Source organism: Equus caballus, chromosome 14 (assembly GCF_041296265.1).
Source record: "Equus caballus isolate H_3958 breed thoroughbred chromosome 14, TB-T2T, whole genome shotgun sequence".
Taxonomy (NCBI): domain Eukaryota; kingdom Metazoa; phylum Chordata; class Mammalia; order Perissodactyla; family Equidae; genus Equus; species Equus caballus.
In genome coordinates this window covers 56325771-56342769 of record NC_091697.1, presented here as the reverse complement: position 1 = coordinate 56342769, position 16999 = coordinate 56325771, and the positions used below count along the sequence as shown (strand labels likewise).

General features: G+C 51.5%; 1 protein-coding gene and 1 long non-coding RNA gene across 8 annotated transcripts in view; one reads left to right on the top strand and one right to left on the bottom strand.

Moving 5' to 3' along the window:
• Nucleotides 1–233: 233 nt before the first annotated feature.
• The window catches only part of MACROH2A1 (macroH2A.1 histone), a 73499-nt gene continuing 56733 nt past the window's right edge, over nt 234–16999 (bottom strand). For all 7 annotated transcript variants that reach the window (XM_023617666.2, XM_023617668.2, XM_023617667.2 and 4 more), the window contains exons 7-9: nt 13166–13255; nt 10417–10591; nt 234–1001 (exon numbers count right to left, since the gene is read on the bottom strand). In XM_023617666.2, coding sequence (XP_023473434.1) covers nt 836–1001; nt 10417–10591; nt 13166–13255 — 431 coding nt within the window. In that variant the 3' untranslated portion in view covers nt 234–835. The remainder of the gene's footprint in view (nt 1002–10416; nt 10592–13165; nt 13256–16999) is intronic.
• Nucleotides 791–10417, top strand: LOC138917483 (uncharacterized). Its single transcript, XR_011425572.1, has 4 exons — nt 791–1118; nt 2012–2637; nt 4229–4327; nt 6467–10417. It is a non-coding gene; the product is annotated as an uncharacterized lncRNA (long non-coding RNA).

Here is a 16999-nt window from a genome sequence, read left to right as displayed (position 1 = left end):
TCCTCTTCCACGAGCTGGTATAACATCCTTGCCACAAGGAGGAAAGGCGAGACATCACATGACCTCCCTCTACCAGCCACTGGGGGCTGAGGATACCCCTCCCCCAAGGCTGCAGTGGCCACTGTGGTGCTTCCCGGGGGGGGGGGCTCCTCCACCCAAGGCCCCTCATCTTGTGACAAGAGCAGCCAACTTAGGGCTCAGGGCACAGTAACTTGAAACACACCAGTCACAGCAACAGTTTAACATTTTACTAAATCAATTCACACAAATTCCAAATTGCAAATATAATTAAGGACAACAGATTCTGTTCTGCCTTTTAAATCTTTCATTTCCAAATCCAACATTAACACAAAAAGTAAACAAAAATTAAGTCTGCTGCAAATTCATGATTTTTCTTCTTGAGAAAAAAAAAAAGGAACATTATAGTAAAAAGAACGACACTGGGTGTACAATAAAGCACCACGACACACGCTTACAAAATGGGCTTCCCGGATCCTGCCACACGCAGAGGACACTGCTCTCCCCACTGCTCTGCGTCAAGCAGGAGTTCATTAAAATAAAACTATAAAATCTCCTAGGTTACACTAAAGTCAGACATGGTCTGGAACACAGTGCTTAACAACAGTAATGCCAACTATCAGTGCTAACGTAAAAACATTTTAGAAGGTCAAAAACAATTAAACTGGAAACCAAAACCTTATTTTCCCTAGATGAGCAAAATTGAAAAAGAAAGGGTTCCCGCCTCCCGACAGGAGTGAAGGGGATTTTTTTTTTCTTTTCTTTCTTTCAGCGGGAGGCGGGGACATGGCGTGGGCTCGTTCTGTAGATCCTCCGCCTAGTTGGCGTCCAGCTTGGCCATTTCCTGCACGTAGATGCCTATACTCTCGCTGTCAAAAAGCACGAAATATACCGTTTTGATGGAAGAGGACATAGTTGACACAAAGTAACTGGAGATGGCCTTCAGGATCAGCTGAGCTGCCGTCTGCTTCGGAAAACCGTTCCTGCGGGAGAGAGAACAAGTGTTCAGCGACTAGAGAGGCCACAGCAGCCGTGGCACCCATACCTCCCACCCGCCCCCGCCCTCCAGGCCATCTGTGCTGCAGCTTGCTGCCTGACAGGTCAGTGTCCCCTAGCGGTATTAGGCCCTGTAGCTGCTCATACACAGGCGTGAGAAAACCCAGTGCCCACCACACAGAGGAAGGACAAGTGGGTGGAGAACTGTGACCCGAAGGAGAATGTTCCATGTGCTCTCAGAGGAAGGAGGCAGGCCAGGAAGTTTTCTGAAAGGCATAACCAGCAAGCAGACAAGATCTGAGTTTCAAGGCGCGTGGTGTGCATTAGTCTCCCAAGGGCAGTGTGACCTCCTCTGTTTCTTTTCCCAACATCACTGTGACTAGCATGGGCCTTGGGTCTCAGCCCCAGGGGTCGGCTGGAGCTTCTCCAGGAAGGCACTGGCTTCCGTGCACAAAAGCAGGAAGGTTATGCCCTTCACAAGGCCTTTAGATTTTGTGGGTTTGGGGCCGCTGGCCAGGAATCCACCCCCCAGCACACACCAACGTGTACCACACCAAAGGCCAGGATGTCAGGGAGCCGTGGTGCAGGGGAACAACTCCAGAACAAGCAGGCTTTTCATCTCAAGGGATAGCATCCAAGTCCCCAAGCCCGAATGATGTGAATTCACACACAACATCTATAGTAAATGTCATGTGGCAATTTTGGAGGTAGGGGCTCAGAGCTTACACAAGAATCTGAAATCAGGACTAGAAAGACTGGTGGGCCTTACTCCATGTGTGCCCGAGGCTGTTCCTGGTCAGCTCTGCAGGTGCAGGACCCAGGTGGCCCATGAGGACAGTGGCAGTAATGGGGCAGCTTGCCTAGTCTGCTGGAAATAGTGTGGCCTTTGGAGCCAGTGGCCCTGGAGTCAAATCCCTTACTGACCCGTTTCCAGTGAAGCGCACTGAGGGTGAGAGTTTGGGGCCAGTTTTCAAGGGCATTTCTTGTTCATTGGCAGATTACAGTCTTCAATCTGCCCCGAGCCTGTGGACCCATCGGTATCTGAAGTGCTGGGCCAACCTCCCAGTGTCAGCTGGGCTTCTCTTTCAGATGTGGTACCTGCCGGCTTTCAAATGTGTAAGGCGTGGGATTTCTTAGAACACTCCTAGCCGCGCTTCCTAAGTGCCTGTGAGTTGAATGACCAAGCTGGTTCCCTTCAAGAGCAACACTGGTTCTAGTGTCATCAGCGCCCAGAGCATCTCAGCGCCACAGGAGCAAACCATTCTTGTGACTTGCTTTTGGTCAAACAGGGTTTCACTCGGCTGATGATGGACCCCTCGTAACTTCTGGATGCTTCAGAAGTGAAGTTCATTCTTGAAGGACAAGGGGTGTCACCCCAGGGCATGTTCCCAGCCTGTGCAGAGGAGCCTGTGGGCAATAGTGGGGTGTGACCACTTGCTCACACACAGACGGCTCCTCCTTGGCCGTATGGCACACCTGCCAGGCACACACAAGACTGCCAAGGAGGACCATGATTCAGAGGCTGAATGAAGAGCCTCAGAAGTATTCCAGCCAGGACAGTGCTATCAGACAGGCACAGCTTCCTCCTGAGGAGACCCTGGGCAACCAGAGGGCAACCAACAGGTGGGCTGGCATGGAGGGTGGTGGGGACAATGCAGGAAGAAGGGCTTTGCTGGGACTGAGGAAAGATGGGGTCATTCCCCTCACACCCCTTCTCTCTCAGCTCTGCAAGCTCAGTCTGGAAAGAAACTGTTCTCACCACACATGGCACGGCTGCCTAGACTACCTTCACAAGAGTCGAGGAGCACAGAAGATAGGTTGTCCAGAACAAGACACATGTTGGAAAGTGCTTCAGGAAGTAAACTCGACCTTCCATTTTGGGGAGCATCTGTCCGATGAGCATGTTCCTGGGGGAATGAGTGTCGTTGGGATCCCAGCTCACACCCTCTATGCGGTGTGTGGGGGTGTAGGGGCTGTCTTTACCTGGCCCCACTCCTGAGAGAGGGACCGGGGCCAGTTTTTGGGGAGGGCTGTGCAGGCACGGGGTCACGGGGCCATTGGGCTATTGGCCGATTTTAAGTGTCTCAGAAACAGCAAATGTTTCTTTTCCTGCTGTATATACAGCGGCCACCCAACAGACTCGTCAGATTACAACCATTCACTTCATCCTTAGTGAGGAAAGCCTGAGGAGGAGGCAGTGAGTAGCCAGACATCAGGAGTGGGGACCTTCCAGAAGCAGCAGCAGGACAGGCAGCTCAGCCAGCTGGAAGAAGCCTGCACTGGGGCCAAGGGAACTCTGAGGGCTTCTGGACCAGGCAGAGCTCGGTCTGTGGACAGGACCTGGCGGGGCAGGGACTGAGCAGAGCTGTTCAGAGCTGCTTTCTGCATTGGAAGCCCCAGACCATGCTCCCCCTGTATCCTCCAGGCAGGGTGCTCTCCTGCCCGCCTGTCTCTGCCTCGCACCTGCACAGGTGAGCTGGGCTGAGGTGAGGGCCATGGAACCTCCCTGAAGTCTGTGGTTTGGCCTGATGGTCACAGCTCACCTCCTCCTGTGTTTGCCCAGCCGGAGCCCCTGGCAGGGCTTCGTTAGCAGCCCTCGGCCTCCCTGCGGCTGGTCTGCCTGGGCCCCGGTGAGATGTTGTATGATGCAGACACCCTGGCCCCTCTGCCCTTGCTGACCCCAAGGGCCTCCCTGGAGCACCAAAACCATGCCAGTTCCTCCTTCCTGGGCCCAGCACTTTCTGACCCAGACCTTCTCCCACAGCTTTCCAGTCCTCTGTCTTAGACCCTTGAAAGGAGTGTGTGAACTTCCAGCGAGGGGATGTTCGTTCCTGTTCCTCTACATCAATAGTTCCCAGTTTTAACCTGTATCAGGACCAGGGAGGGCCTGTCAAAAAGCAGGCTGCTGGGCTCCACCCAGGGAGTCTGATTCAGTAGGTCTGGGGACCACTCTTTTGAGAAGCACTGTTCTATATGCAGCCAGCGTGGACTTCATAATGTGAGCTCACAGAGGGGGCCCAAGGGTTAAGAACTTGCAAGTGGGGGAGACAGGTGGGGTAAGGGTTTTAGACCTGCAGGGCCCACACCTGCATAGACTACTGTTGGTGGAACACGGGCTGGGCTGGCCTCATCCTTCAGGGTTGCTATTGGGTGAATATGAATCTGATTGTCTCCAGGAAATCCTCTTGTTGACAAACCCATCCCTCTGTCCTAGGCAGCCACAGCCTAAAGAAGAAATCTAGCCATGGGACTGGCCACTCTGCAGGCTGCCAGGAAGGAATGGCAACGGTAACAGCTTTCCTCATGTTTTCAGGTGGGGCTCCAAAATATTTTCTAGTAGCCACCGCTGGAAATGTTTGTAGCAAAAGGAAACGTATAGGTAGATGCTCTCACAAGAGTGCTTTACATGCAGAGCCCTGCACCCTCAGGAGAGGGGCAGCTGTGGTGCACGCAGTGGCCAGGTAGCCCCTGCTCTCCCCAGGGCAGAGCAGCAGCATGGGCAGGAGTGCAGGCCCCAAAGCGGCACAGGACTGGAGTCTGGGCCCTGTCTCTGGGCCTTGTTTCCCCAACCAGGGAAGAGGGGTAGGTAATCAAAGTGCCTGTTACCTGGGGAAGCTGTGAGTGCTGAACAAGATAATGTCCAGAGTCCTCAATCAGAAGTGTTCTCTATAAAGTGGGTGGTCTCCAAGGGTCTAAAGGCTCCCACAGTGGAAACTGCCCTCCCTCAAGGCCCCGTGACAGCTATGGCTGGGTGACTGCCATCGTCATTGCAGTTACCCTGTGCTGACAATGTCGCAGCATCAGGCCCCCAGAAAGCTGCCGTCTGGGCCTGTAACCCAGTCTCCTTGGAGGGCCGACAGCCTTAAGTGTAGGCACGCTGCGGTGTGGCAGGGCGACGGAGGGCTTCCCTGGTGCAGCGCCGACCAGCTGCAGGAGAGCCATGGCCCAAGGCGCCTCACTCATCGTCCGGCTTCTCGGCTGGCTGGGTTCCCTTGTTGGGTGTGTAACCACAGCCCCTCTGAACAGCCATCCCTGCTTAGCCAAGTCTTTGTGCCTTCCTCCTCCATCTCAGGCCTGCTGCCTCTGTGACAGTAACTCTGTCCCACAGCTGCACTGTGCCTGCCTTCTAGACAAGACCAGACAGCCCCTCCTCCAAGGGGCAACAGAGCCAGAAAGGACAAGGGCCTTTGCTCTAGAGTCAAAATCTGGGTTTGAATCCCCGCTGCCCTTGGGCAGGGTTATTAACCTCTCTAAGCATTAGTTTCCTCGACTGGAAAATAGGTGCCTCAACAGTACACATGGTGATGAGGACAATGGTGGTGACGGCAGGGATGTTGCTTTCCCCAGAAGATGGGTGTCCCTCATATTCCCTCTCAGCCCCTGATCTAGTCTGCTGTGAGCTGTGGTCACAGAGTGTGCCTTAAGTTCCTCTGCAGCCAAGTATCTTTTTTTTTTAACCTTGCCTTAAGCAGACTAAGGAGATGTCTGAGCTTCCCCTGAAGTCACTCGAGTTGTGTCTGGAACAGCGTCAGTTTCCCTAGCCTGGTGCAAGGGGACCTCCATGGGCTATCTGTTTGGTGCCCTCTTGGGTCAGCCTGCTCAGTGGTGGCTAGGGGCCGCCCACATTGGTTGCTTGGCCCACCATCCCACGTGGATGGCAAGGATTCTGGGTCCAAAGGGCCATATCACAGAAGAGGTTTTAGTTCCCCCAGCCCTGCTGAGTCTCCTCCTCGTATGGGGCATCACCAAGCGTCCCTGCTCCCAGTGAGCTCATCCTCCAGGGCCAGGCAAGGCAGGCACCCAGGAATCCAGCCAAAAGCTGTGTTGAGCAGGCCGCTCAGGGAGCCTGGAGATTCCTACAGGAGAGGCTGTGTCCTGAGGGTTGGGGAGTCCAGGGCAATTTTCTGGAGGAGACAGACTAGGAGCTCGCCTCTGAAGGCTGGGTAGGAGTAAAGGGAGATTCTGGACAGACTCTGGTTTTCTTGCTGGGCCAGTCCACCTAATTGTCTCAGCTGTTTGGGAGATGGATAGGGCTGGATATCGTGGAAGCTTGGGTGACACAGGGAAAATGTCTGTCACCCCATGTGGACACCCTTCGGCTAAGATTAGGTCTCCCTTACACTGTGCTCCTCGGCCCTTCCATTTCCCCATGTTCTCTCTGGCTTTGAGTAACCGCCTGTCTGAAACTGCCCCAGCCAGAGGCCACTCCATCCAAAGGTAAAGATCAGGCCCTCGGGGTCCTGGGCTGAGAGCCGTGTGCTACAAGAGAGAGCAGCTAAAATTCAGAAGGGGCAACGATGGGCCCAGTGCCCCCTGCAAAGCTGGAGAGGGGCCAGGCAGACAACCCCGAAGTGGCCTCTCACCTTCGCTCGCTCCAGGGCTCACGTGTTTTGGGTTAACAATAATTCTCCCCAATTCAGCGTGTGTCTCTCCTTTCTATTCCTCTTCTAAGGCCCATGCCGAGGGGCAGAAAGGCTGACGGCTGGGGCAGGGCAGGAATTCCAAGGCTGCCTAAAATGCCCCCACGTAGAGAGCGCTCGGACAGTGGGCAGTCCTCCAGCAGGATGCGAGGAGGTGGCTGCATTGACCAGCGGGGAGAGGAGGCAGGGGTCCCATGTGCCTAATGTCATGAGCACCGAAGCCAGGATCCTCTGATCAAAGTCTGGCTCTGCCAAGTACAAGCTGGGTGCCCTCAGGTGAGTGGATTCACCCCACTAAGCTTCTGTTTCTTCACCTTTGAGGGGACTTGACAACAGTGCTCACCTCATGGGGTTGTTGTGAGATGATGCAGATAAAGGATTTAGTACAGTGCCTGGGACTCAATAAATACCCACAAATCGTAGCTTGAAAAAAACAAACTGGCTTTTCTTTTAAGCTCATAAATCTAAGGAGAGTTTAATCAAAGCCCCAAACTAGCTATTCCCTATGTACTGCCCCTCCAGAGAGGGGTCGCCCCTAATGTCAAACAGAGCTGAGGGAGTGGGGGTGTCCATAAATATTGTGACCAGAACGCCCAAGGACACAATATCCAGATGCCAGAGGTGGGTTCCCGGGGTCTCACTTGCCTCCAGTGCACTCTGAGACTGGCCGAGGGGCTGATGGGCGGGAGGGAGGGAGTGGAGGGCTGTGGTCATCCTCCACATGCCTGAGACGCTGGGCCTTGGCTGAGAGAAAGTGATCCCACAGCTCTTTACTGATATGTTTGCATTTATATTGTTTTAATTCCAATGTGACTTTTATGCCGGAGACACTGGATGCCACAAACAAGCTGTTTTATTTCCCCTCCTAAAACCCACTGTGATTTACTGGCCGGCTCTGGGATAATCCCATTCCTTACTCATGAAAGAGAGGGCAGCTGTTTACACGGCTCTGTGGGGCAAGGTCTGCCTGACAGATGTGGGACCGGGTGGCTGTGCACATGTGCTTGCCTTTGGCATTCTGCCCTCTTAAAAGCTTTCAATTGATTATTTTTTAAAACTTTTTACTCCATGAAAAATGTAAATAAGTTTGTAATAACAGATGCTCTTTTAAGAGAATTACTTTTATGCTCCATTTAAAAATACCCCAATAGCCATATGAAAGAGCGTGAAATTATTACCTCCAATAAAGGCTCCTGTTGCTGCTCTCTTCGGAAGCACCTTTCATCAGAGTAGATCAAAGTGCATCTGAAGCACTAATTAACTGAGTCTCAGAACCGTGTGTGAAGAAGGGCAGTCCCCACAGCCCCACTCGCTGATAAGGCAGGCCAGGGACAGAGACGTTGAGTCATTTACTAAAGGTCACATAGCAGTGCAGTGCCACAGAACAGACCTTCCACTGTGTGGGAGGTGGGGGGATGTGAAGGTAGTGGAAGTGGGAAGCTGGCCGCTTGGGCTCTGATCCAAAAGCACTTGGGAAAAAAAGGTCTTGAGTAGACTCTGGGACCAGCCCTGGCACCTGCTACACATCTCCACAGTTCTGCGGAAAGTTCAGTCCACTGGGTGCTTGCCAACCACCTCACAAAGGATGCTCATCTTTGCCAGGGGCTCTGAGAGCCAACTGAAAGGGCTTTTAGATGCTCTATCTCTGTTAGCTTTTCTTTTAATATCCATTTAAACAGTGTTTTAAAATGACGTTCAACGTATGCTCTTGGCAAGAGACCAGAATGAAGCACAATAGTGACTGGAAGTGTAGACGGCACTCCATAACAACGTGGGTGGGACCACGCCAGCTCTGGATGGCTCCGCACTTCGGCGGCGAAGTGGACTGAGGGTACAGGGCAGCATGCGTGTGCGCATGCGCGAGGGCGGTGCATGCGCGAGGGCGGTGCATGCGCGAGGGCGGTGAACCCGCATGACTGCTCGTCTTCTGCTCAGAGTCCCTCCCCGCACACACCGGGATGTGGATGTGGCCGTTTTGGTATTCCGGCTTCCTTTTGCTAGTAAGGCTAAGGAGAAAGCCTGCCCTAACAGCACCGAGGACCGAGGGGCCTCGCTCACAGGAGCACCTGGTATGGGAGCCACGGCTGCCCAGAACTGCAGGGCCAGGCTGGGGAGGGGAGGGGAGGTGCCCACAGCCCTGAGGGGCCGCTGGGGAATGCTCGTTCTGCTGTTGATGGAAGTGGGCAGTGACAGAGGCTCCAGAGGAGGATCTTTCCCCACATTAGATCCTCTGGTGGGTCCTGCCAGTCGTGCGTGACCTCCGTGGCCCACAGAAAGCCCTGGGGCATGGTGGCAGTGGGCGGCTGTGGGCAAGGCCTCCTAGGTACGAGGTCTAAGCTCTGCTTGAGGAGACATCCCAGGGCGATGTGACAAGAAGCCCACCCAGGGCTAGCTCTGTCACTGTCACTTGAGACGTGGGACCTCAGTGATGGCAGTGTTCAGGGAGACAGAATTATGAGGTCTACCCAAGATGAAAATAGCAAAATCCACATTCTATCCTCATCAGTTAAGAAGGGAAGTGCTTTAAAAAGCAGCTTTCTGTACATACAAGGAGTGGTCTGCGGAGGTTACTCCTCCCCGAGGAGGGCGCAGCCTGTGGTATCACACCAAGTCAGTGTGCTGGGAACCTGCGCTGCCACTGCACAGCCCTGCCTGCCTTGTGTCTGGGAGGGACCGATGGCAGAGACCCAAGGCAGCTCATGGTCTGGAGAGGAAGCCCCAGGTGCAGCCACCTGCCAATCCAGAGCCCTGGGGTGTGGCCCCTCTCAGGCCCAAGATGCCAACAGCTGCAGCCTCTGAAGGCCGTTTTCCTTTGCCTCAGTGCCCAAACCAGACTGCAAGCCTTCCAGAGGCCTCCAACTCAGACTCTTGGCAGGGAGGACCCTGGTGACATGATGGGTGATGGGACATGACCTTAGAGGCAATGCTGCCCTGCCAGGCCCTCACATCTTCAGCACGGTGTAGAGTTCGGAAAGCCCTCTCCCTTCTAAGAGCTCCTTTAATTTCCAGAGAAACCTGAGATGTCGCTTGGGGACGCTATTAGGCCCATTTTATGGAGCAGGGGTTTGGGCTCAGAGTGGGGTTAACTGATGTGCCATCACTCAGCTGAGTAGTGGCCAAGTCAGGATTCAACCAGGCCCGAGCCAGTGCCAGAGTACAGTGTTGCTCTGACAGGCAAGGACCCAGTGGACTACGTGCTGGCATCTGGGGGTGCACAGCCAGGGAGGTGGGGTGGTGGGGGTTGCTGCTGAGTCCTGCCTGCCCCAGCAGCTGTCCAAGGACCTCACTCTCCCATGGTGTCCCTCTCAGGAGCAGTCATGCAGCTCCTCAGGGCCTCGGCGAGTCTACCTGGGGATATTTCAGGGCTGCCTGGTGGGGGAGGCCCAGCCCTGTTTCACTGTCACATAATTCTCCAATCAGCCCACCAGGTCCCGTCACCTCATTAGCAGGGCAGTGACACAAAGGGAGAGTGAGCAGGTTTTGGAGAGGTGAGGATGCTCAGGGAATACAAAGGTAAGAGGCAGAGGGCTTTACCCCAAGAATGCTGCGGTTTGGGGGACAGAACTGTAACAGCTCCAGGCTGGTTCTGGGAGGGGCACCCCCTTCATTAGGATCCCTGCAGTCACACCTCCCAGTCCTCCCCACCCTCTCAGTCTTAGCGTCCTTCAAGACTCACGCTCTGAGCCACTGTCTCTGATGGTCCCTGGACACCTGAGGTCTCCTTGTGCGATGACGTCTGCTGTCATAACTGAAGTTTTATATTGTCCTCGGGCTTCTTGTCTCACTGCATCTCTTCAACTGTCCCCCACCATGGCTAATGTTTGCATCCTTCCCTATTTTGTGCATCTGGTCTCCTGACGAAGGCAAGTGCCTGAAAGCAGCCTCAGTCGACCTTGCACTCAGGCAGAGCTCCACAATCATGGGCCAAACATGTGGAGAAATACATCCCCAGCTGACGCAGTAATGAGCCGGGAACCCTTACCTGCCGCTGCCAATGGATGGAAAAGCAATGGACTTCAGCTTCTTATCATCCGCCAGGGCCAAGCAGTTCTTCACTGTCTTTTCCAGAAGTTCCTCACACTTGTCAACACCCCAGACCGGACTGTTACAGTGGATCACAAACTTGGCGGGCAGGCCATGGCCTGCGCTGAGAGCGGCTGGAGGGGATGAAACAGGAACAGTGAGTTCTGTCCCTCTGCAAAGCACACGGCACAAGATGCCAACCACAGACCCACTCTCCAGCCAGAGCGCATCTTCCTGGGCCCACCAATGGCCTGTGTCCAGGGAGGGCCACAGCTGCCCACCGCGTTGTGATTCCAGAGTAAGCTTGAGCTGGAAACTGCTCATCAGTATTCTCCAGGAGACGCCAAGCCAAGACCCACCCTTGGAAAGTTGGCCTTAGGATGCATCACCACCAGGAATTTTAGTCCCGATTGTAGTGAGCCCTCTCTCTACCTGCCCAGAAAGCAGAGCCTTAACCATCGAACTTGATCGAATGTGTTAGAATGTTTGTAGTCTCAAATTAATTGCCTTTTGGGGTCTCCAACGCCCTGTCCTCAAGTGGATTCACGTGCAGATAATTATGACGTAGCTGTAAATCTCCCAGACACAGTCCACAATAAACCTATTAGGAAAACAACTGGACTAGCATCTCTGTTGCCCTCCTCTTATCCCTGACTGACTGATCCTGTTTCGTTCTGAAAGAATTCGACTGTTTTTAAGGATGGAACTTAGCTGCACATCTCTACAACAGACCCACTTCTCCAGGTCACTCTCAACCTTTATCCCTTGTCAGATATAAAGACACTGGCCTTGGGTCTGCCACCCACCAGGAAATGTAACAGGCCAGAGCATGTTCCAGGATTCCTGTCCCCAAAGAGGCAACACAAAGCAGGGGGTTCTGGGTGCAGTGGTTTTGAGGAGTGTGCTGGCTATAGTTCCACTCAGGAGCACACTAAAACCTCCACACATTCACCTAAGACAGAAAGACACCCAAACCTGTTTGTTTGCTCAAGCATTTCCTAAGCCCATTTTGTGAGGGACCCCCGTCTTCACTATCCGAGGGGTATGGGTGGTTAAGGTCGCATCACTAGTACATGATGGAAAGGAGTGTCTGGTGGACCACATCTCAGGGTGCAGTAGAAACAACTCTGCATGAAGAGTCACGGGTCTGAGTCTTGGCTCTGCTCACTGACTGGCTCAAGAACTCTAGGCTGAAGCATTGACCTATAGAAACCTGAGATTGGAGGGTTTAATTCACTGGTCTGGCTGCATTAAGAAGTCACTGCTAAACTATGCCTGGGAAAAGACTGGAAAGAAACATGTTAACAGTGATCATCTTTGGACAGTGGAGCAAGGGTATGTTTTATTATCTTCTTTAGACTTTTTAAAACATTTTCTAAAATAGATCTTAAAATCAAGAACAAAATGTGCTTTTGTTATTAAAACAAGCAAACATCTTTAGCCACGCTAAATCTAACGGGTTCGCACCAGCTGTGGCTGAGGCTCTACCAGCTGAGTCTGGTGTATGGCAACACCAGGGCAGCCTCTCATCACACCTCATGCTGAGGGTCACCAATGGGCTTGAACTAGAGCACCAATGGGAAGGATCTCTGGGCTAGCACAGATTGGTGCTGGGAAAGGGCTGAAGAAAGGCCAGGAGCCCCTAGCTGGGTAGTTAATGCTGTGTGTGCCCTTCTTTGTTCAATGCGGGACTTTGGTGGAACTACCTGGAAGAGCTTGATAATTGTACTGCTCCAGCACCCCCCACCCATGCCATGCCCTCTACAGGCAAAAGAGAACTGGCAGAGCAGAGGTCAAAGGCACAGATCAACAAAGGGAATACCACCCTCTGATCCCCACCAGGCCCCATGACTAGCCCAGGAAGGGGGGTCATGTGTAGTCCCTGGGGAGAGAGGGTCACTGGTGTACCCTCAGGGAGTGCTTGTGTGGCTGTCACAGGGTAATTGTTGGTGCCCACATTAAATAAGATTCATTCTGAAAACAGAAACAGGATTTGAAAGACAGAATGGGCTTTGGGAACCATCTATGAACAGAAAATCAGAGCCCAAAGAGAGGATGGGAATGGCCGGTCCTCACACAGCTGGTGGGGTGAGCTGAGCCTTACCCACTGCTGGGACTCCCTGGCCCTCAGGTAGCCCTGTGTCCTGCACATCTACTGACCACCTAAAATGCTAAAATCCAGGCTGGCAGCAGTAAGAAGTACCCTGCCTCTGGTTCTTAGCAATAATTCTCCCCATGGCAGATTCCAAGTCATTTTCTTACCCCTAGAATTAGGAAAGGTGTAATTGGCAAAGGAGAAATATGTATTTTTATTTTTCCCATTAAAAACACAGATGGCTGAATGAAAATGATTAATTTGCATCTTTCACCAGCAGTTTTGCAGATGGCTCAGTATCACTGTCTACAATTCTCAGCTCTTAGATTTGCCAAACTTGGCTTCTGTAATTCCTTAAAATTTGAGGTCTAGACATCAAACATTTAGAAGGTATTTTAAGTAATAAAAAAAAAATGGGCAGTTTTCACAATAAGCTCTCCTGACAATCTGCATGTGATAAAAGTCTAGTTGTAAAGCTAATAGGCTTTCCTCTGCCTGCATCTGAGAGATGCGTCTGCAGCGCCACGGACCTCTGAACCTAAGCTGTCTCATAAGCTGGTTTCCCTAACACTGATGTGCCATGCCCAGTAAGCAAAGCGCTTCCCCATCTCACCTCCAGCTACTTCCAAGGGCCCGTTCTTTTTCCGGAGTTCCAGAACAGCTTCCACAAACTCCTTGCCACCTTTCTTCTCCAGCGTGTTTCCTAGACAAGGAGAGGGCGAGGTCAGATTGCCATTCTTGTGTCTCAGGGCACACATAGACACTTAGCATGTCAGGTGATTGCATACTTTAAATGATCTGACCAGCTAAATTTCCATATGGCTGCAAAACAGGAACTAAGCCATGAGTGAGTCAGAAAAGGGAAATTCAGAAGGGATTCACCATCAGCCAGTTACAGCTCCAGCACTGCTGCTTCACCAAGCTGTCTTTGCTGGCCCTCTTTTGGGAGTGACGCAGGGTGACCCTGGATGTGCCAGAGATGCAAGGGACATGGGAGACGCCTGTTTTGCATGCTTTTCATCAGCGTGAGAAACCAGATAGTGCTGGCTTCCAAGGCTGATGCCTCCCCTGGATTTTCTTCCCTATCTCTGGGGAGAAGCCCCAAATAAGGAGGTTTTAGAAGAAGCATACCATGCTCCCATCAGACAGCTAGCTCTCCTCTTGGCAGCAGGCCCAGGAGAAAGCATTCAGATTTGGCCACCTTTGGACCAGCATTATGACCATGCTTAGTTCCTGTTTTGCAGCTTTGGTATCATATGCGAATACAAAAAAAAAAAAATGGCCTCAGACAGTATTTCCTTAATCACACTAATGGTTCAGAATCATTTTAGGCAAAGGAGACCAACATCAGAAGCAGAGCTTAAAGATGAACTTGTATTACATATAAGCTGGAAAGAAGGATGACTAACTGTTCAGGACCATAGTTTTCAAAAGAAATCCAAGGGAGGTAGGGAGCGCTTTTTCTTGAATTAGGGTACTTGCTAAGTAATCAATTCCTGCTATGAAAACCAAGTCCCCAAACAAGATTACCCACACCTATGTAGGGTCTGTGGGTTAAATGTCTCCTGTGGGACAGTGAGCAGAAATCAATGAAGGACAATAGCCAGAATGGGGTCTCAGTCTTCCTTAAGCCCTGATTCCTCAGTTTTGCACATTTTAAAGTACTTTTCCTCACGAGAGGATAAAATACTCCCCTTAAGATTCACCATTTGTCTTGGAAAATTCAAGGTGCACCTGGCACATTCTAGTTTGGGTCAGTCAGGGTGCGTTAGAATGTACCAGCCAAAATTCTCTTGGGATTCACCCTGTAGTGACTGGGTCTGATTATCTTAGAGAAACCTGCCTTATTTGCATGCTTGTTCTGGAGGGGTGAACTAACCCCAGGAAGTGTCTGGAAGGAAAAGCAGACGGCCTGGGCACTGTCACAAGCAAGCAGCACCAGGGCTAATGGCAGGCATGGACCAGGAAGCTGCTCCACTGTAGGAAGCCTGGGGTGTGTGAATGAACATGACCAGCAGGCCGTCACTCACAGGGAGGTCTCAGCCATCTAAGAGAAGGCCCAGGGTTCAGAGAGAGATTAACTTGGGATCCTTCAGGTGGGATCCAGGGTTCCTCCTCACTAGCCCAGACTGCCCTCATGCCTTCACTTGTCTTAGAAAGCAGTGAAGAAGGCTGCAAATGGCAGAGGTGTCAGGAGGGAAAACACATCCACTCCAGCAACTTTTACCTGCTGCAGCAGCAATGGGGGCTGCTACGTGTTTCTGACAAAGTTCAGCATCAGAGACAGCAGCTGAATGGGCTTGAGGGAGCAGGTATGGGCTTCAGGGCTCAACTCCACCCACCAGGCAGTGGAGACTTTGAGGATATAACCTAGTTGAGTGAGGCCCGATTATAGGTTCACTTGAAATATCCATGCAACTGAGGATAAACCTGAAGTCTGAATCCGCGGGATCCCAGATGCTGCTGGCCAGCTGTGCCTGGTCTAGCCTCCCCTCCTAACCCATCCTCAAGCTGGAGGGAGGGAAACATATGCTCTAGGCAGGACTATTTCAGGTCCACATTCTCTATCATATCTACTCTTTGGGGAGAACTGGGAAATTTGGAAGGTAAAACAAAATCAGTACTGTACTAATTGATACTACCAACTCCCCTTTAAAATATAAAGAAAATGTGATTTATTATTAAAGGTGTTTTATCTTAGGAAGAGTGTTTACTTTAAAATTTTTACTTATAATTAAATCTTGCTTTAATTAGAAGTGAAATTTGCAAGTTGCAATACACTCAATGCATTTCCCAAACTTAAATATTGAATCCTAGATTGCAGGCAATCAACCCAGTCAGGACTTGACTCCTACACACACATACGTATGCACATGTTCATGTAGATACACGTGTACTTTTTAACAAGAAACAGGCCCATTTCAACTGTATTGTTGACACTCTGAATATAAGACTCTTGTTTTTTAGGCTTAACTTCAGGGTTAATCATAAAGCAATTGGCTTATTTGCCCCCAAGCATAAACATGTGTTACTCCCAGGAGAACAAGAACATTATTTCATGCTCAGAAAGCAGGCATAAGTATTCAGTGTTCAAAACAGCCTAAGCGAAAATTTAGGCTTGGACAAATGTCAGGCTAAGCCTGTGGTCTATTTCACTGTTAGAAAGAACTTTGATGGGTAAAAGTTAATCACTGGGGCTAGGCATTCCTGCACTCGCATTCCTTCTTCCAGCAGTCTCGGGACTCAGGAATTCACACCAAATATGAGAAATGGAGTGATTACCTCCTAGCTTCCTCTTTTCCCCTCTCACACATCAAAGTGGGAGCTGGAACCAATTGAGACCACGTACAAATCGAGTTTACCATTGTTTTGGTATTGTAAAAGATACCTGGGTTCAGTACTGGTTTGGACTGATCACTGAGAAGCAGCACTGAGGTGGGCTTTGAAGACCTGGGTTCTGGTCCCGGCACAGTCTTTCCTCCTTGGCCAGTCAGGGACCTGCTGAGGTTTTTTCCAGCTATGATAGTGAGTGAGGTGCAATGTGACCTTGGGCAACATCGGACCCAGGTTACTTACACTTTCATGTCACCCATGCTAACCGTGCCTATCCTGTGCATATCAGCAGGGTGAGGGCAAGCACCTCAGAGGGAAAAGCATGAGCATTGTCATTATTCCAAGGAGACCAGTTCCATTCACGGGGTGGAGGGGGGCATAGTTGGCTCTGCCTGTCACCCCCAACTGGCCACCACCGGTCTCAAAGCCTCCAGCTCTAACTCCTGAGCGTGGCTAATCCTGCTGAACAGGCGCTGGCCACGGCCACGGCAGCTCGGCCAACTTCCTCCTCTCCCCGGGCCTGGGAGAGATACTTTTGCCCAGGAAGTTGCATCATTTCCATTTCGCCAGAAGTCCTGGATGGCAGGGTGAACCCAGGCCTTAGTCAGTCCTGGCTGAAAGATAAGCCCTTAGCTGTTCATTTATTTATTTTCCTCCAAATAAGTACTTCCCTCCCATCAAGTTTTCATTGGGTTAAGAAAGGAAGTATCTTTCTCTTAAGTTGCCTGACTTAGGAGCTCTTAAACTCCTCCAAAACCTTGTGAAAGAGGAGTTTATGTTAATTGCCTACAGCCTGATTTCATTTTGGCCTGGCAGATTTGGCGAATCCTGACTTTCCATCCAGTTTGTCTTTCCATCCATGTCCAAAATCCAAAATGCCCCAGAGAGCAATTAGCCCAAATCACAGCGGCCGGGGCAGACTGTGAACAGCAGGCTTTGCCAGTGACACTAAACAGAGCTGGACAGCCATAGCTTGCTAGGCTGTGGCCGTCCGGTGTCCAGGACACTCATGAAAATCCTGATAGCCTCTTCCTTCAAGATGACTTCAACTTTTGCCCTTATTGGAAATGTATCCATTCTCTTCGGAAGCTGGTGTTTGAGCCTACACTCAGAA